Source organism: Schistocerca americana, chromosome 2 (genome assembly GCF_021461395.2).
Source record: "Schistocerca americana isolate TAMUIC-IGC-003095 chromosome 2, iqSchAmer2.1, whole genome shotgun sequence".
Classification (NCBI taxonomy): domain Eukaryota; kingdom Metazoa; phylum Arthropoda; class Insecta; order Orthoptera; family Acrididae; genus Schistocerca; species Schistocerca americana.
Window position 1 is genome coordinate 177,119,354 of NC_060120.1, and position 21,067 is coordinate 177,140,420.

The window sequence follows — 21,067 nt, forward strand, 5'->3', positions numbered from 1 at the left end:
CTTACATAGTTTGATCGTTATCGTATGAAATGTCTCATCAAGAACGTTGTAAACCAATGACGGAATAAAAGTTAAGTATAATAGCCGCTACGTACTTTTCTTGCTACCATTTATTACGTATCCTGTTTCAGATCTCTCTCTAGCCTAAGTGAGATTACGCGTGCCTTTCGGCTACTTCAGTGTGGCGTAGCTGTCTTGTTACGCCACAACAGTAAGCCCATCCACCACGGTAAGGTCGTACCACATCGGACGGCAAAAATCGATTTTTAATTTTCCTGAGGCCCAAAAACCGCATAAAAAGCAGTAATGAAATCGGTTTTTAATTGTCCTGAGGCAAACTGAGATACAGTCGTGTTCCCTGTCTTTAGTTTGCGGCTTACAGCGCCATCTCCGCATACTGCACTGACAGTGAATCAGCTGCTGCAGAGGCATTTTGGAAGTGCTAGAATTATCGGCAAGCGTTTCCCAACAGCCTGCCATCTAGATCGCCTGATCTTAATCCGCGACTTCTGGTTGTGCGGTTATCTGAAAGATGCTGTGTTCAGTGTCCCAATTACAAAAGTAGCTGAACTGAGGAGACGTATTGCGCAACGCATTCTCAATGAGGCCCCTGAGCTACTCGGTTCTGTTGTGCAACATGCTGTTTCTCCATTTCAACTTGTAGCAGAAAGCGGTGGACAGCATACTGAACATGTATTGCGCCAGTCTCACGACAATTAAAACCCGATTTCCTTGTTGCTTTTTATGTTGTTTCTGGCCTCAGGATAGTACTAAAAACCTTTTTTTCCCATTCGACGTGGTACGATCTTCCCATGGTGGATGGACTTGCCGAACAATGCCACAACTGATAAGGTCAAATTTGTGCATTCATGGACATTGCACAATACGGTTGGTTTAATGTATGTGCACACTGTAGCCGTCGTATTGCAATTAATGTGTCATTTGTAGCCGAACCAATTTAAGTTCTGACGCTTATAGCGCCATCTCGTGCCAAAATTTTCGTTGATTCTTTTGCTTCCACAGCGATTCTTTCTTGTTCGGTAATATTCCGTTCAAATTTGACATCTTCCTGACCAGCGGTGCTTCGTTTTTACAGCGTTTTGAAACTGGAACTTTAGTTATAATCATCTTGTATAATGAAACATAACTCCCGGAAACGGATGATTTCTGAACTCTTAATTATAGACTTTTACTTTTGTTTCTGACTAGTAATTTATGAGGGACAAATAAAACCTGTTATTTGGTTCCCCCCGTCTGCCCTCGGCTGTGGTGTGTCATATTTGTGCCAACTTTTTAGTGCAGTCTTCAAGTGAGTGTTCAGTGTTGTGCGCCTTTCCAAAGTGTTGCGTACAGCTGGCCGAGGTGGCCGAGCGGTTCTAGGCACTACAGTCCGGAACCGCGCGACCGCTACGGTAGCAGGTTCGAATCCTGCCTCGGGCATGGATGTGTGTGATGTCCTTAGGTTAGTTAAGTTTAAGTAGTTCTAAGTTCTAGGGGACTGATGCTCTCAGAAGTTAAGTCCCATAGTGCTCAGAGTCATTTGAACCTATTTGTTGCGAACAGAAATCATGCTGTCGCTGGGTGTGATTTTTATATTTCTTGCGAACAGAAACCAGACTGTCGCCGTGTTTTTCAATTGCCTGTCTATTATTTTACCTGTCTGCTTCCTGTGTATTTTATTAGCATCACCAATCCTTTGTTTTATGTTTTAAGTTCCACAATTTTCCGCCATTTTACCCTTTAAGTCACCGATTTTATCGCCTGCTTTAATTATTTATTATCTTCATTTTTTAAAACAAATTCTGTTGGCTGAAGAGCGGCATACTAAGCTGCTGCCAACCCGCCCCCTTCGGGGGAAATCGAAACTCAATAAAGGAAAAAAAAAAGAGTATCTGTTATTCATCATACAGCTCGGTGAAACGAATGTACGGTTGCTGCCACAAGCAACAAGATATAGATTTCGTTTTACTTTCAGTTTTTTTTAGGAAGTTTATCCAATTTTTAATTTTTTTGCTAGAATGGTTTGTTTTATTTGTTGTTTGCAGTATTTTACGTCAGTACGGTTCATGTAAGTAACATTTTAACAAGGCTTCATTTTTATTGAATAGACGTAGAAAATTACGAAATGGTAGCTTCGGCAGTTCTGGCAGGGGCGCAGGATCACCACGGCGCTGTTCTGCCGCAAACCACTTTCGAAGCGTGGGCAGCGCGTGCTGATATTTAGTAAACTCATATTGCGCAATGCGCGAGACAAGCAAGCAATTTCTTCACAGCTAATTGCCTATAAGGGCAGCAGTGCTGCATGACTTAAAAAGCGAATGGTGGGGGGCCGGGATGGGGGTGGGGGGAGAGTTGTAGGTGGGGGAAGACGATTGTACAGAACGAATGTCGAGCTGAGGAGGGGGAGGGGTGGAGGTAAACGCTGAACCAACGATGTCTGTCGAGTGTTTGTATTTTCTCTGGCGCTGCTCACGAAAGCAAGGGAAAGCGCTTGCGTCCGTGTACTCTTCATCGGCACACACTTCAGCACTCGCCGTCTGTGACGCTACCTGAGGTCTTTTAATACCTTCGTTGGATTATTATTTTTCTTTTCGAAATCTCTGCTTCAAATTATAGACCGTTTATCACTCCCGATCCAAGGATGAAATTTCTTCATCTCGCATAGGAATCCAATCGGAGAATACTTGATCTGTCGACTCATGAACGTTGATCGAGGTTCTGCATGTGCACGTTGCAGTTGAAATAGCGCCAGTGTCGGCCACCGTGATTCTTGTACCGGTTGTGAACCAAATGTAAATCAGTTTTGTCAACTCGTTAACTGTTGCAATCTTTCGAAGTTATCACAGGAACAGATGTGCACCATTAAAGGTTAATTCCGGTATTGAAGATTTTCATTTGGAAATAATGTCGCGTGGTTTTCAACCTAGTGGAAGCCTCTCGATTTGACCCCCCTTCGACGACGTGCTTTTAAATTTCACTGCCTATTTACAGAATCAGCTTCTCATTTGACTTCCTGTGGATTCCATTACAGACCTTTCCACCACTTAAAAATCTGAGATAGTCAGCGAAAGTCGAACATGCGTCTTCAACGTTAGTACAACGTAGTAATAAAAAATGGTCATTTTTTCTGTTTTCCGTCGTTCCTTAGTTGCTTCAAAATTCGTGGAGGTATGTTCCGTCAATACAACTTATGAAAGACAGTTTGTTTATTGCCGTACGCGTTCCGCTACTTTTATTTGTGAAGCATCTTCAGTGGCCTGTAATACATGTTTCTTTTTATACACACAATAAATATATTATGTTGTAGTTACAAATGTTACTATGTTACATTTTGCCATATTTATCTCTTGTTTTTCAGATTAGAAGCAACTTTTGTACCAAAAATTTCGTGAGGTGAAATTATCGATAATTCGAACGATAATTTCAGTTTTTAAATTTATATTTTATTTATTTCACATTTTCATTTTAAAAATGTCTGTACTTTATTTTAATGTTGTATCCCTAATCTAACATACCAAGTATTATGAAATGCCCTCACACGGCCTGTGTTATTATGCGTTGAAGTTCTAGATCTTCAGTAACACTTGCGCTGACGTTGGTATCACTGAGCTGTCTTTGGTTAGCGGTAACCCTAATGCTTTCATGTGTATTTCGCTGACTTGAGTGTTGTAGGACGTGCAGCACAGCTAATAGGTTCGTTATTCATATTGTTGCGTCTGTAACCAACTTCGCAATGCCCAAACGGCACTGCACTTCACTCCTGAATTTCGGGAGAGGTACGTATTCATAATCCGGTACCATTAACAATGTGATATAACTCCGTTTTTGATTAAATCAAATCTAGGCCAAGAAACTCTCATACAGGATCCTTTTTTTTAACACAGATATCCTTTCATTATAAAGAGAGTTTAGAATTCTATGACTTCTTAAACTGAATGGGACGCGAACATCTGCTGCATCAAATTCATTCATCACAGGAATACGGGGGCATGAACAACTGAGTGTTAAAAGGAGTGTGTAGTTACCTAAGCAAGTGTTGTGTCCTGTTTACCAATCTTATAGGATTTAAGAGTATTATAATCATACAGCAACTAGGAATATTCTGATGTTTTAGACTGTTATATTATCATTACATGCCTACTATTATTTCGTTGTATAACAACTAAAGCGCATTGTTGTGTTCCGAGCAGAGAGCAGTCATAAAATTGGTCCCAGCATCGATTCCCATAAATACGGTCACCTTATTCAATGGCGCATGTTATGAAAGAATTATCTACGAAGCTTTTTCTGCAGGCAACGATGTGGTGATGCCATAGAGAGAAAAAACTAGAGGACTCCGATTTATAGCTTGTAAGAAGGTGGTTTGACAATTAAATATGACGGTGCTTGAGAAATAGCGTGCTGCAGGCAAGTTTCCAACCGCCCAGACGTGGAGCACCCTATCTTTCAACATGACAATGCCAGACCACACAGGCCGGCCTTGGTGGCCGAGCGGATCTAGGCGCTACAGTCTGGAACCGCGCGACCGCTACGTCGCAGGTTCGAATGCTGCCTCAGGCATGGATGTGCGTGCTGTCATTAGGTTAGTTAGGTTTAACTAGTTCTACGTTCTAGGGGACTGGTGACCTGAGAAGTCCCATAGTGCTCAGAGCCATTTGAACCATTGAACCAGACCACACACGAGTGCTGCGACATCCGCAATAATCCAACGCCTTAGGTTTGCTGTTATCGAACGTCCTTGACACGATTTGACCAATCCGATTCTCATCTGTTTTCAAAACCTAAGGAACAAAAAAAATGGTTCAAATGGCTCTGAGCACTATGCGACTTAACTTCTGAGGTCATCAGTCGCCTAGAACTTAGAACTAATTAAACCTAACTAACCTAAGGACATCACACACATTCATGCCCGAGGCAGGATTCGAACCTGCGACTGTAGCGGTCGATCGGTTCCAGACTGTAGCGCCTAGAACCGCACGGCCACTCCAGCCGGCCCTAAAGAACACCTTCGGGCACGTAACTTTGATGGTGCATGTGTAAGCAACGGTGAAGCTGTGGCTCCGTCGACAAAGTCAAACATTCTACAGCAGTGGTTCCCAAACAGGTGGTCCGCGGACCCCGAGCTATGCCAGAGGGGTTTGCAACATGCTATTAGAATAAAAAATATATTTGATATATTTCGTATGATAACATATTTTTTGTTTTGGCTGCTCAATATTTTTTTTAATAATGAATATGTCATTGTTTTTTTAAGTACCAAAAATAGAAAACGTACAAAAAGACTCTTAATTTGGCTTTTTTAGGTACTTGAAACTGTGCTATGACAAGGTACTAATCATGCTCGATGAGGGGGGTCCTCGAGAAAATTTTGTTGGGAACCCCTGTTCTACAGTCACGGAAACAACAAATTGGTCTCTCATTTGGAGAAATGTGTTCGTCGTCAGCGTTGAGAAATAAATATGTAGACAGGAAGAATAAAGGTGCGGAATGTTGACAAAATCTGAGTTTTCACATTTAAAAAAATCGGAGGCAGCACTTTTCAGCACGTCCTCGTATGTTAGGTATCCTCTTCTACTAAAAAAGAAAGAGACATTTTTGCTGTGGAATAATACTGAAACTGCAAATAAAGGATCATGTCCTTTGCCTGCCAAAAGCACAAAGTCTTTCCAGTAAAAGAAAAATGAGATCACTCAGCGTTCGCAGAGAAGTGACTTTCCATCTTCATTAACACCACCAGCGGAAAGGGAACAAATAAAGTTCAAGTCTCAATGACATATCTGCCTTATTCCGATTTGTGTCGAATGTCCAAATGGCTCTGAGCACTATGGGACTTAACAGCTAAGGTCATCAGTCCCCTAGAACTTAGAACTACTTAAACCTAACTAACCTAAGGACATCACACACATCCATGCCCGAGGAAGGATTCGAACCTGCGACCGCAGCAGTCGCGAGGTTCCAGACTGAAGCGCCTAGAACTGCTCGGCCACACTGGCCGGCGATTTGTGTCATTTGAATGCAGTTCGTAATAGGACATGTTCACAATTTTACTATGTTTACTATTTTCATAATATGAATTCTTATCTCGTTACACGATGGCTCGGCTGTATTCTTCAAGTGTGATGCATGTTGGCTCAGTTTTTCCATGTACGAAGAAACTGTAATTACTTTAAAATTGAACTGGGTCATGTAGTTAGTAGCATCAGTTATTTAATAACACGAATATCTTTTGAGTTTCACCGTTTCGTATTTTTGCCATCAAAATAGTATTCTAGCTGTCCATTACCAACTGCTAACTCGAATGCAAATATAGACTGGTTACCCCAAACATGGCGTGAATGTAAATATTTACCAATCTCCTACAATAATTGTTACAGTACAATCTATTGCACAAATATTCATTATAAGTAAAACAGAGAGTAGTAATAGTCAAACTATTAGTAAGAAAGTACTCGATTTCATATTCTATAAGTTACAAGTAAAAAATATAAACATTTATGAAAAATGTTATTATTAGTTGCAGCGGAAGTCTTACACAATTACATTTCCAATTTACTAGTTCTCAAAATTATTTAACAAATGAATTTAGTATCTCAAATTTACATTACTTATAAGTGAAAATCTATTTACATACACTTCTATTTTTCATTATAGCTGTAGATACTCATTAGTCTCGTTCATACACGATGATCAGAAACAGTCTGAAAATCTTGTAAGGGTGTTGCAGTGTAGGTTGTGTTGAGAAATAATTATTTCGAAAAAAAAAAAATCAATGCGTTGCATCATTTCCCAGTTAATTAGCATTGAAGTTAGCCAGTCCGTTGCGGGCGCAATTCTACATCTACATGGATATTCTGCAAATCACACTTAAATACCTGGCAGAGGGTTCATCGAAAACCTTAACAACAATTCTCTATTATTCCAATGTAGAACAGCGCGCAGACAAAACTAACGCCTACATCTTTCCGTGCGAGCTCTGATTTCCATTATTTTATTGTGATGATCGTTTCTTCGCATGTAGGTCAGTATCAATAAAATATTTTCGCACTCGGAGGGGAAAGCTAGTGATTGAAATTTCGCGTGAAGATTCCCCTGCAACGAAAAAAAACCTTAGTTTTAATTACGTCCACCCCAAATCCTGTATCATATCAGTGACACTCTTTCCCATATTTGGCGATAATACAAAACGTGCTGCAATTCTTAGAACTTTCTTACCCCGTTCATCCTACCTGGAAAGTATCCCAAACCGTGCAGCAGCATTCCAAAAGAGGACGGACAAGCGTAGGGTAGGCAGTCTCTTTCGTAGATCTGTTACATTTTCCAAGTGTTCTATCAATAAAACGCAGTCTTTGGTTTGCCTTCCCCACAACATTTTCTGTGTGTGCTTTCCAATTTAAGTTGTTCGTAATTGTAAGTCTTAGATATTTAGTTGAATTTATGGTCGTTAGATCGATCAATTTGTCGTGTAACCGAAGTTTAACGGATTCCTTGTATCACTCATGTGGATGACTTTACACTTTTCATTATGTAGGGCCAACTGCCTATTTTTGCACGAGACAGATATCTTTCCTACATCGTTTTGCAATTTGTTTTGATCTTCTGATTATTTTACTAGACGATACACGAAAGCCTCATCTGCAAACAACCTAAAACGGCTTCTCAGATTGTCGCGAACCCAATCACTTAACTGAGACGATATTTCATAGGCACGCAATTTCACTACAATCAGCTTATGTGGTACTGTGTCAAAAATGTATAGAAATACGAAATCAATTTGAAATCCTTGTCAATAGCACTCTATACTTCGTGTAAGTAAAGAGCTAGTTGTGTTTCACAAGACCGATGTTTTCTAAATCCGTGCTGATTGTGTGTCAATAGACCATTCTCTTCAAGGTAATTCATAATGTTCGAACACAATGCTGCACATCGACGTTAGTGATATGGGCCGTCAGAAAGAAGTTTCAGATGTTCTCGTAGCGTAGATGATAGCGCACAATACTGCTCTGCCTTTGGCTCCTACCATTTCACGGCCAACTTTTGTATCACTCTCTTGTTCGGTTTTAGGGAACGAAACGAAGAAAATGTCTGGCGACACTGTCTCTCGCGCGCCCATTGAATTGGAGCGCGCTACGGCTTGATTGGCTAACTTCAGTGCTAATTAACTCGCAAACGACGCTACGTATACAATTTTTTCTCAGCAATTGTTTCTCAACACAGCCTACCCTGCAACACCCTTACAAGCTTTCCAGACTGTTTCTGACCACCTTGTCTATGACTGTACGCTTGATTACATCTCACAGCGAACTGAACATTTGGACTCAAAGCTGTTGGAGCAGTCTTAAAATTTCTTTGAAATGTTCGTTGACGTTTGCAGCATAACTTGTCTCGAAATTCCCAGTTTTGCTTTGCTAAATAAGTTTAAAACCTTCTAAATGCAGTTCTGGGGAAGTCATGGTGTAACAAATTGCGTGTCCCTTCAACCGTAAATAGCTTTGACTCTTAGATGCAGGAACGTATAACCATTCTGGGAGAATAAAGTGCCAAGTTAATGCTGTGCGGCGCCGTTCGACTGATAAGGGCCTACAGCCTTGGCATGGACGTATCTCGCCATCCCCCTCGTACAGCCCTGCCTCAGAGTCCCATGGTGTCGTATAGGGACTCGGTATTCTCCCGAGTGGATAATTTCTCCGTGGTTTAATGGGAAGAGAAGAGATTCAAGGCATTTGAGATAAGGCGTTACAGAAGGATGCGGATAATTAACTGAACTGATAAGGTAAGAAATAAAAGTTCTGCGCAGAATCGTCGAAGAAAGGAATACGTGGAAAAGCCCTACTAGAAGAGGGGTTATGGTGCTTTTGAAAAAGATTAAGATTCTTTTTTTCTTTATTTTGGCTTTGAGTCACAAGGACCATACAGCCACCAACGGTTATAAAGTACCAAAGAAATGTAATCGCAAAAAAGCAGAAAAGCAAAAGTTACGAAGGTAGCATATAAACACACTTTTAAAATTAAAAACGCAGGCAAGCACCAGACAGCCGACGGATGTGTTGACAATGACATTGGAGCAGAATTACAAACAGCACTATACAGCAACATTAAGACACAACATACATACGCTCTTCTATAAAAAACAAAACAGTAAAGGGCAAACGCTACATATCATACAATAACTGAAGAACAGAACTGAAAATGACATCATATAACAACGTGAGAATTGCAGCATACAGACAGGAGTACTGAACCCAATAGAAAAACTCAAAATGACAAACACAATTATGCCAGTAGAACAATGATATAAAATGCACAGGAGAGCAATATAAAAATGTAATCTACAAACAGAGGTCCATACGCAAGTTAAAACACAAAATTACACACCCGATTAAAAATGGCTCTGAGCACTATGGGACTTAACATCTATGGTCATCAGTCCCCTAGAACTTAGAACTACTTAAACCTAACTAACCTAAGGACAGCACACAACACCCAGTCATCACGAGGCAGAGAAAATCCCTGACCCCGCCGGGAACACACCCGATTACGAACCGAGCTGATGCCTTTGGAAAATGAAGATCGAGGTAACTCATAAATTAAATTTGTATGCCGGTTGCTTTCAAATAGTGTTTGAGCAACTTATATTTATCAAAACGATGGAGTAAAACAGGAACACTGGTAGTGACGGCGTAACCTCTCGCAACCAATTCTTATACAAGTCTGATTGCGCACTCGTGTACGTGGAACATGCCAATATGATGTGATTAAAATCCGCTATGTCCTTTGTGTCATCGCAGCGCCCAGAGGTGATAATCTTCAACCGATATAGGTGCGCGGGGTAACACTGGTTTCGCGGCCTCATGGGAGTGTCACATGACGTCTACGAAGCTGCACAGAGACGAAACGTGGTCGAGAAGAGATGTTCGGTTGTATCGCTGCCATTAAAGTTCTGAGAGACAAGCCATTCACAGTTATCCTTGTGGATAACATCGGAAGTTCACAGAGGCTTTTTGCGGATGATGCTGTAGTATATCGAGAGGTTGTAAGAATGGAAAATTGTACTGAAATTCAGGAGGATCTGCAACGAATTGACGCATGGTGCAGGGAATGGCAATTGAATCTCAATGTAGACAAGTGTAATGTGCTGCGAATACATAGAAAGAAAGATCCTTTATCATTTAGCTACAATATAGCAGGCCAGCAACTGGAATCAGTTAATTCCATAAATTATCTGGGAGTAGGCATTAGGAGTGATTTAAAATGGAATTATCATATAAAGTTGATCGTCGGTAAAGCAGATGCCAGACAGATTCATTGGAAGAATCCTAAGGAAATGCAATCCGAATACAAAGGAAGTAGGTTACAGTACATTTGTTCGCTCACTGCTTGAATATTGCTCACCAGTGTGGGATCCGTATCAGATAGGGGTGATAGAAGAGATAGAGAAGATCCAAAGGAGAGCAGCGCGCTTCATTACAGGATCATTTAGTAATCGCGAAAGTGTTACGGAGGTGATAGATAAACTACAGTGGAAGACTGCAGGAGAGACGTTCAGTAGCTCGGTACAGGCTTTTGTTGAAGTTTCGAGAACATACCTTCACCGAGGAATCGAGCGGTATGTTGCTCTCTCCTACGTATATCTCGCGAAGAGACCATGAGGATAAAATCAGAGAGATTAGAGCCCACACAGAGGCATACCGACAATCTTTCTTTCCACGAAGAGGGGAATCTGAACTATCGTCTTCCCGAATCCGATTCCGGTGTCTTAACATTGGACCACTTCGTTCGGAGCGTGTGATAGGTCACGAAATATCACGTACTAGAGGGAGCCATAGAGGGTAAAAGTTGTTGGAGAAGAAAAGAGATTTAGATATAGTGTGCGACAAATAACTGAGAACGTTCGGTGCAAGCACTACTCTGCCACAGGACAGAAAATCGTTGCGAGACGCATCAAAGCAGTCAGAAGACTTTGTGTCGTCTCTGTTCTTCAACGTGAAGTCTCTGATTTATTGTCGTCCTTGTGCTCTCCAACCTTAAGACTGAGATTTATCGTTCTCCCCGTGCTGGTCGTTCCGAAGACTGACACTTATCGTTGTCCATGAGCTCTTCAACCCGGAAGACTGGCTTGATGCAACTCCCTACGCGAGTCTGTTGTGTACAGGTCTCTTCACCTCTGCATAACTACTGCAGCCCACACCTACTTGAACCCACTTTCTGTAGTAAAGCCTTGGTCTTCCTCTTCAATTTTCTCCATTACCAAAGTAGTGCCCATTGTACAATGTTCCCGTTATATTCGAATAGTCGCCATGTTTTTCCAACCATTTTTTGGTAACGTGACATCAGTTTTTCCAAATCGTTTTTGTACCAGATCGTGTCCTGTGCTCATCTTAAGGATTTGGCGAGCTGCTATAACAAGAAAACGTCCTGGACTTTCGTCTCGCAGATTTTCGAGATTTCTCTTTGCTTTCGTTTGGGGTAGGCTACAGCCCTGTCTCTCTCCCCTCTCAACTACTCCCTTAGTTTCATGTTCTTCGACTCTCACGACTACAGTTCTTTCCTTTACTAATAACTGCAGTCTGCTTTCTGTACAAGTCATAGATAACTCTTCGATCCCTGTATTTATCCCAGATAACTTCAGAATTCCAAAAAGTCTATTCTAACCGGAAAGGTGAAATGCTCTTCTACAGATGCTACAAATGTGGGTTTGCTTTTCTTCAACCCGCCGTGTAAGATAAGTCGTTCTGCGAGCTGTCAGCTAGAAGCTGAATTCTGCAGCCACGTCGCCACAAATGGTTCAAATGGCTCTGAGCACTATGGAACTTACCATCTGAGGTCATCAGTCCCCTAGAACTTAGAACTACGTAAACCTACCTAACCTAAGGACATTACACACATCCACGCCCGAGGCAGGATTTGAACCTGCGACCGTAACAGCAGCGCGGTTCCGGACTGAAGCGCCTAGAACCACTAGGCCACAGCGGCCGACTTGATACAACGGGGCCACCTTGTGGACAAGTAAACAAATCCTGCATCATGACTTCCTAGTAATCAGACACGCCCTCCTTATTTCCTTACAGGAAGTAAAGAATGTACATGTAAATAAACAGCACAGCACGGCCACCGCGAGCGGCACGTCGCCACATCTCGTTAAGGTGGGGACACAGTCGGCTGTGATCGCACCCGTCTGACGATTAGGCGATCCTGGGTTGTTCTAATTCGCCTAGGATAATCTAGGGCTCTGGGTGCTATCTGTTCCCAAATGCAGCCTAGGTGGCGTTCAGTTCGACTGAACGTTCGTCCTGCTCAACTAGTCAAACAGACTGTCCTCTCTAGGACACGATAACTTCATCATATTGATGTAGAATGCATGGCCGAATCAAGCTGTCTAAGCAAATCAACAACGACACTCGTCACAGCTAATTAAAGTCCAGGCCTCGTCCCCTACCCTGCTGCCAGGGCAGGCTATTTAAAATGCAAGCCTAATGGCCTGCATCACAGAAATTTAAAAAAAAGGCGTCTTTCTTTTAGTAGCGTAGTGCTGTTCCCCTACACTCGTAAAATACAAGTGCTTAATCATTTAGTATGAGCTCATTCAGCTGCATTTTTCGGTGGAGAGCTGATAATCAATTAAACTATATCGTAAAATTTTACACAGTTGTAAATGCTCCATTATTGGCTTTTAATTCGAAAACTGCACTAAAATGCTACTAGTTATCGCGAAATTTCAGCTGGTAGAGTCTGTACCACAGGTTCGGCCTAGCAGTCTACAGATCCTAAACACTGCCCTGCCCGTAACCGAGCGTAATCTATAGACTACAAATCCAAATATTTAGGGTTTCAAGTCGATTTGCTCCAGGCTTTTTATGGGATGTACTGCTACTTTTACTCTCCCGCTGTATTGCATGTACGAAAAAAAAAATCTAGGTGCTCTTTAGTTTAATGTTCGAGTTAAACTGTAGGTGATACTATAGCTGGAATCGGTCTGAGGCGCCTTGCCACGGTTCGCACGGTTCCCCCCGTCGGAGGTTCGAGTCCTCCCTCGAGCATGGGTGTGTGTGTGTGTGTGTGTGTGTGTGGAAGGCACATGGTGGCCTCTCAGCACTGTACTGTATAACAGCGACATGTTCAGAGAACGCATGAACACAACATCCCGCTCGAATAGCGTAGCGTGCTGTATTGTGAAGTGGGATGGAGAGTCAGACACGCATCGAAACCGCGAGGCGGATTAACGACCGTGGGCTGGTGCACAGGCCAGCCTGAGCGTGGTTTTGTAGGTGGTTCCCCACATTCGTTTAAGTAAATTCTGGGATGTGCCCCTATTTCGGCCTCAGAAAAAACGATACACAAACAGTTAAAACACGATCATGCACGGATCAAATCTACACAGTTCACCGACAGATGCCGCAGATGACTCGCCTCTACATCTGCATCTACATAGATACTCCGCAAGCCAACGAGCGGTACATGGCGGAGGGTACCTTGTATCACTACTCGTCATTTCCCCTCCTGTTTCACTCGCAAACTGAGTCAACAAGAAACGACTGTCTGTACGCCTCGGTATGAACCCTAATATTTTGTATCTTGTCTTTGTGGTCCTTACCCGCGATGTATGTTGGCGGCAGTAGAATCGTTCGGCACTCAGAACAAGAACGTCGCCTTCCCTCCAAGGATTCCCATTTGAGTTCCCGAAGCCTCTCCGTAACACTTGCATGTTGTTCGAACTTACCGGTAGCAAATCTAGCCGCCTGCCTCTGAACTGCTTCGACATTTTCGTTCAATCCGATCTGGTACGGATCGCAAACAGTCGAGCAGTACTCAAGAACAGGTCGCACCAGCATCCTACACTATGTGATCAAAAGTATCCGGACACCTGGCTGAAAAGATGCAATCGCCATCGCCGAATTGCTCTTCAACAGTGGGAAGCAAGAAGGTGCTTAAAACATCAATGTAGGCCTGTGCTGTGATAATGCCACGCAAAACATCAAGGGGTGCAAGCCCCCTCCACGAAAAATACGACCACACACCATAACACCACAGCCTCCGAATTTTACTGTTGGCACTACACACACTGGCAGATGACGTTCACCGGGCATTCGCCATACCCACACCCTGCCATCGGATCGCCACATTGTGTACCGTGATTCTTCACTGCACACAACGTTTTTCAACTGTTCAATCGACCAATGTTTGCGCTCCTTACACCAAGGAGGCGTAGTTTGGCATTTACCGGCGTCATGTGTGGCTTATGAGCAGCCACCCGACCATGAAATCGAACTTTTCTCACCTCCCGCCTAACTAATATAGTACTTGCAGTGGATCCTGATGCGGTTTGGAATTCCTGTGTTATGGTCTGGATAGATGTCTGCCTATTACACATTACGATCCTCTTCAACTGTCGGCGGTCTCTGTCAATCAACAGACGAGGTCGGCCTGTACGCTTTTGTGCTGCACGTGTCTCTTCGTGTTTCCACATCATTATCACATCGGAGACAGTGGACCTAGGGATTTTTAGGAGTGTGGAAATCTCGCGTACAGACGTATGACACAAGTGACAGCCAATCACCTGACCACGTTCGAAGTCCGTGAGTTCCGCGGAGCCCTCCATTCCGCTCTCTCACGATATCTAACGACTACTGAGATCGCCGATATGGAGTACCTGGCACTAGGTGGCAGCACAATGCACCTAATATGAAAAACGTATGTTTTTGGCGGTGTCCAGATACCTTTGATCACATAGTGTATATGCGATTTCCCTTGCAAGAGAAACGCTCTTTCCTAAAAAATTTCCAATAAACCGAATCGACCATTTGCCTTCCCTGTCACAGTTTTCACATTCTCATTCAACCTCATATCGCTTTGCAACGTTGCGCCAAGACATTTAAACGGCTTGACTGTATCAAGCTGGACACTAGTAATACTGTATCCGAACATTACAGGTTTGTTCTTCCTACTTATTGGCGTTAACTTTTTTCCGCATTTAAGGTTAGCTGCCATTTATCACAACAACTGGAAAGTTTGTCTAAGTCGTCTTGTTTCTTCCTACACTCAGTCAACTTCGACACCTTGCCCTCCATCACAGCATCAACAAACAGCCTCTAGATTGCTGTCCACCCTGTCCGCCAAATCAGTTATGTATATACAGAACAACAGAGGCGCTATCACACTTACCTGGGGCACTCCTGACGGTATCCTTGTCTCTGATGAACACTCGCCGTCGAGGACAACATACTGGGTCCTATTATTTAACAAGTCTTCGAGCCACTCACATAACTGTGAACTTATTCCATATGCTCGCACCTTCGTTAACAGCCTGCAACGGGGCACCGTGTCAAATGCTTTCCGGAAATCTAGAAATATGGAATCTGCCTATTGCCCTTCACCCATAGTACTCAGCATATCACGTGAGAAAACGACAAGCTGAGTTTCGCACAAGTGATGTTTTCCAAAACCATGCTGATCCGTGGACATAAGATTTTCAGTCTCAAGAAAGTTTATTACATTCGAACTGAGAATGTGTTCAAGGATTCTGCCGCAAACAGAAGTTAGGGATACTGGTCCGTAATTTTGCGGGTCCGTTCTTTTACCCTTTTTATACGCTAGAGTCACCTGCGCTTTTTTCCATTCGCTTGGGACTTTGTGCTGGGCCATAGATTCACTATAAATGCAAACTAGGTAAGGGGCCAATGCCGTAGAGCACTCTTTGTAAAATCGAACTAGAATTCCATCCGGACATGGTGCTTTATTTGTTTTCACATCTTTCAGTTGTTTATCTACGCCAGGTATGCTTATTTCCATGTCGTCCATACGGCAGTCTTCCCGATGCTCAAATGGCGGTATGTTTGCACGATTCTCCTGTGTGAACTGGATGGTTGCGGCTACAGGAAGGCCACCTGGCTGCAAAGTTGAATACAAATAACGACCTAGAACTTCAGCACAGCGCATCCCTTACTAGGTGTAGTTAACGTTAAGCATTCTTCTGCATGGTTCTCCATTTTCCACCCGTGGGCTAGATATTGTATAGAATCGTTGCATATCATGCACTATGTACAGTGTTTTGCTAGTGAATTACCTAAAATTCGAAGTTGGGCAAGCCACATAAATAGATACACTCCTGGAAATTGAAATAAGAACACCGTGAATTCATTGTCCCAGGAAGGGGAAACTTTATTGACACATTCCTGGGGTCAGATACATCACATGATCACACTGACAGAACCACAGGCACATAGACACAGGCAACAGAGCATGCACAATGTCGGCACTAGTACAGTGTATATCCACCTTTCGCAGCAATGCAGGCTGCTATTCTCCCATGGAGACGATCGTAGAGATGCTGGATGTAGTCCTGTGGAACGGCTTGCCATGCCATTTCCACCTGGCGCCTCAGTTGGACCAGCGTTCGTGCTGGACGTGCAGACCGCGTGAGACGACGCTTCATCCAGTCCCAAACATGCTCAATGGGGGACAGATCCGGAGATCTTGCTGGCCAGGGTAGTTGACTTACACCTTCTAGAGCACGTTGGGTGGCACGGGATACATGCGGACGTGCATTGTCCTGTTGGAACAGCAAGTTCCCTTGCCGGTCTAGGAATGGTAGAACGATGGGTTCGATGACGGTTTGGATGTACCGTGCACTATTCAGTGTCCCCTCGACGATCACCAGTGGTGTACGGCCAGTGTAGGAGATCGCTCCCCACACCATGATGCCGGGTGTTGGCCCTGTGTGCCTCGGTCGTATGCAGTCCTGATTGTGGCGCTCACCTGCACGGCGCCAAACACGCATACGACCATCATTGGCACCAAGGCAGAAGCGACTCTCATCGCTGAAGACGACACGTCTCCATTCGTCCCTCCATTCACGCCTGTCGCGACACCACTGGAGGCGGGCTGCACGATGTTGGGGCGTGAGCGGAAGACGGCTTAACGGTGTGCGGGACCGTAGCCCAGCTTCATGGAGACGGTTGCGAATGGTCCTCGCCGATACCCCAGGAGCAACAGTGTCCCTAATTTGCTGGGAAGTGGCGGTGCGGTCCCCTACGGCACTGCGTAGGATCCTACAGTCTTGGCGTGCATCCGTGCGTCGCTGCGGTCCGGTCCCAGGTCGACGGGCACGTGCACCTTCCGCCGACCACTGGCGACAACATCGATGTACTGTGGAGACCTCACGCCCCACGTGTTGAGCAATTCGGCGGTACGTCCACTCGGCCTCCCGCATGCCCACTATACGCCCTCGCTCAAAGTCCGTCAACTGCACATACGGTTCACGTCCACGCTGTCGCGGCATGCTACCAGTGTTAAAGACTGCGATGGAGCTCCGTATACCACGGCAAACTGGCTGACACTGACGGCGGCGGTGCACAAATGCTGCGCAGCTAGCGCCATTCGACGGCCAACACCGCGGTTCCTGGTGTGTCCGCTGTGCCGTGTGTGTGATCATTGCTTGTACAGCCCTCTCGCAGTGTCCGGAGCAAGTATGGTGGGTCTGACACACCGGTGTCAATGTGTTCTTTTTTCCATTTCCAGGAGTGTACTTGCAAGCAAAAGCTTAAAATACTAAAACGTTCATTCTTATCCCTGCAGTTGACTGGGTGATCAAATGCTTAGTCTGGAAGAAGACAGCACCATAAAACCTCTAATAGTATCATGCCTAGTAAAGTTCTGTGTTGTTAACACCATCCTTCAGGTAAATGACTGGCTTACTTTGTAATACACTTGCTTTCGTTTTGTAACAAAAAAGAAGGGCAACTACTGTATACGGATCATACTCAATGGTTTTAATCAGTATGAGCTTGAAGAAGCATTCCACGTATTAAAATTTACAAAATCTACCTTCTGTAGATTTATTGTGACAGCCTATTTGTGAAATGAGACTGATTTTTTCCTCTTTCTATTTGTTCTGTGCCGAAATTATGCTTATCGTTAACATCATGTGAGTAATAATTGTTAATTTGTTCTCCTAGGACATTGATTGGTGATGGGGGATAACTGCATGAACCTACCATATTCATGTGGTTTGGAGGATTAATGTCAGCCTTGATGACGCTAAGCGCTTAGGTGCCTCTGCCTAATCGACTGATGTGCTGATCCATCTGACCTGCTGACCCATTTGACATGTTGCCCAATTTGACATGTTGCCCAATTTGATATGTTGCCCAATTTGACATGTTGCCCAATTTCATATGTTGCCCAATTTGACGTGTTGCCCAATTTGACTTACAAATTTTTCACCTCCTACTCCTTTTGAGCCGTTGCTCCATTTCATCTGTTTTCAGCGAGAAAATAGAGCAATGGCGCCACGTCCACAGAGCCCAGAAATAAAGCCAGAGGAAGACGCATGCGCCCGGGTGGACGAGACCCCAGGGAGAGAACCCAGTAAGCCGTACGTGAGGCAGATCTACTGGACCAACGTGGTGGGCATCGCCGCACTGCACCTGGCCGCCCTCTGGGGGATTACGTGGACGCCATTCTATGCCAAGGTGCTCACCATCTTATGGGGTAAGTCACACCCTGCAGTGTTACATGTGTGCTTTGTAATTAGTGCTTGTATGGGGACTTTTAGCATGTGTACCGAATGTCTAGCTAAGGCCCAACTGTACTGTACTGATACGTCATACGCACACTGATTACGAGTTATTAGAGAATTTCATAACACTTACTGCACACACATTTCAAAAAGACAGATCTGTATCTTTCTTACAGACCTTAAATGCTATCTGTGTCAGACCAATATGAAATATGACATACGTCCAGGAAGTATTTCCATTCTCTGCACGCAGCTGCAAGTACATCTGATCGACTTTTCTCAATCATTGTAGTAACTCGCCTTCTCGATTCAGGCCAAGTCCCTGGAAACGGAGAAATCTATAGTTTGTCATGGTTGGCGCGTGTCCAAGTTTTTGTCTGTTAGTTGTCAAATACTTCTGCATGCTATTGTGTTAGAGCCCTCTATCATCGGATAATTGCTTTTGTTCCTCCTCCCCCGCACAGGTGCTGTAGGGAAGCAGCCTACTCACGCTGTAGTAAATTCACATCAGTTTCCATTGTGTGCCAGCCAGTCTGCTGTAACTAGCTCTGACGTCATAAATGTTGCGCAATACCTTAAAAATCAAGCAAATGACCTAAAACTTTTCTAGCATGTCAGGAATAATACTAAATTAATGTGTGTTAAATATCAGTTCGATAACTTCATCAATTTTCGAAATTTGGACGTTTTTCTAAAAAAATCATTGGCGCAACAGAAAAGAGCTAGAGACTTCAAAATTTATATTTAGATTCATCTTTCATAATGATTTAATAAAAACAATACTTTGGATTTCATAAATTAAGATTTTAGTGGAAATTCATGATTTTCTGGTTTTCATCTCAAAACTGAAGGAAGCAAGACAGATTCAGTAGGCTAATAAATAAGGCTAGGATGTTTAGATTTAAATAGGTTGGAGGTCCGCTATGACTATGAAGATGTGAAAAGTTTCTTTTGAATACCTATAAAATTATAGCGATAGCGGATCTCAAAAGGGCCAGTTCAGAGCTCATCTACTGCGTGCAGTGTAGTTTAATTAATTCTCTCGCCCAAAATATTTAACTTAGCCACGTCAAAATTTTATTATCAATACTTACCTGCGTGCTGAATGCACGTTTAAATTAAGAGCTTCATCGGCCATCAGCAAAAGAAGCTATAAATTATTATGTAACTTGAAGTGGTGCGTTACTAGCCCAGCGGCTAGTCGAGAGAGCCGATTTGATCAGGCGTTCCCTTAGCCGTCCGCACTGCGGCTTTATATATAAGAACGCTGCGCGAGGAAGAAAGGCCCCAGTTCTCTCCAGACGCTGAATGACACGACACGCCATCTGTGTCGGGAGTCGCGTCGCATCGGTATCACTGCTACAAACAGCCTCGGGTGCCGTATTAAGTTACTAGAGATACGCGGAACCATGAAAACATTTCAAGTGAAGTGTTAATTCTGGGATGATTTTCATTATCTAGCTTCAGTTTGCGTATTGTCGTATTTTCACGTGCCGTCGCGGGACAGACATTCTACCAAATATTTAGCGTGGCGTTTGATGAAATATTTTCATCAAATTATGGCGAGCATTCTTTTTAACATTTAATTCGGACATTTATAGTTGCATCAGCGCATTAGACTCTGAACTGCTCTGTTAGTTAGGTTGTAGGGATACTTGTGTTTTTTATCAGTGAATTTCAGAATATACTCAACTATTTTGGAAAACCGTTTTTGATTAGAAATCCCGGACAATCTCCTAATTCCTCAGAGCTATAAGCTGCAGCTATAATGGTATTCTCAGATGAAGTGGGCACTAGGATCTCTAATTACTGGCTCCACGTTTTGTTAAATCACTTTCTGGGTGCTAAAAAGTAAATAGAGAGCCAGTGTTGAGAACGGCGAAAGACAGCATTAACAACATTCTAAAAGCCAGAAACTGATTCAACATGCAAGCATTTATACAGCAATTAGATTTTTTTACAAATTGTTCGCCGCCCCACAGTGCCTGAACATGTCCATCAATAAGTGTTCTCTGATACCTCTCTCACTGACAAGAAACGGGCCGAAAACATTCTTTTGGTAAACACAAAAACGTACAGTATATACTTTCTCTGGTTTTCACGTTGGATGCAACACTGTCGATATATTACAACAGCAACTCTGATGTCCTACAGTAAGGTGTCTGGACAACAGTGGAAAAGGAAGGCTACACCAGATTCTTTATTTTTTTGTTTATCTTGCATTCAAGAATAATGGATCAGCAGACAGATTAGAACTGCCATTGTCTCGTTTACGAGTCCAGTGTCTTACCAGCTACATTATCACTCGCCGCTTGTCATCTACGTACATCAATCTGTCACTATTCAGATCATTCTTAACTGCCTCACCATCCAGTGTCGATGTCCTGTTCCCTATCTTGCTTAGGTGTCTATGGTACGTGGACAACCCAAACAAAAACTAAATTATCTCTGCTAGAGGTGATTGCAGTTCATTCTGCGTGTACGCTATGCAGAGCAGAAGTTTCATTCTGGATGGTACGAATCAAGAATAAATTACAACAAATGAAAATCGTACTG

General features: G+C 43.4%; 1 protein-coding gene across 1 annotated transcript in view; it reads left to right on the forward strand.

Moving 5' to 3' along the window:
• The window catches only part of LOC124595565 (acyl-CoA Delta-9 desaturase-like), an 88,285-nt gene that overhangs the window by 24,766 nt on the left and 42,452 nt on the right, over positions 1–21,067 (forward strand). Inside the window, exon 2 of the mRNA XM_047134350.1 lies at positions 18,261–18,483. Coding sequence (XP_046990306.1) covers positions 18,276–18,483 — 208 coding nt within the window. The 5' untranslated portion in view covers positions 18,261–18,275. The remainder of the gene's footprint in view (positions 1–18,260; positions 18,484–21,067) is intronic.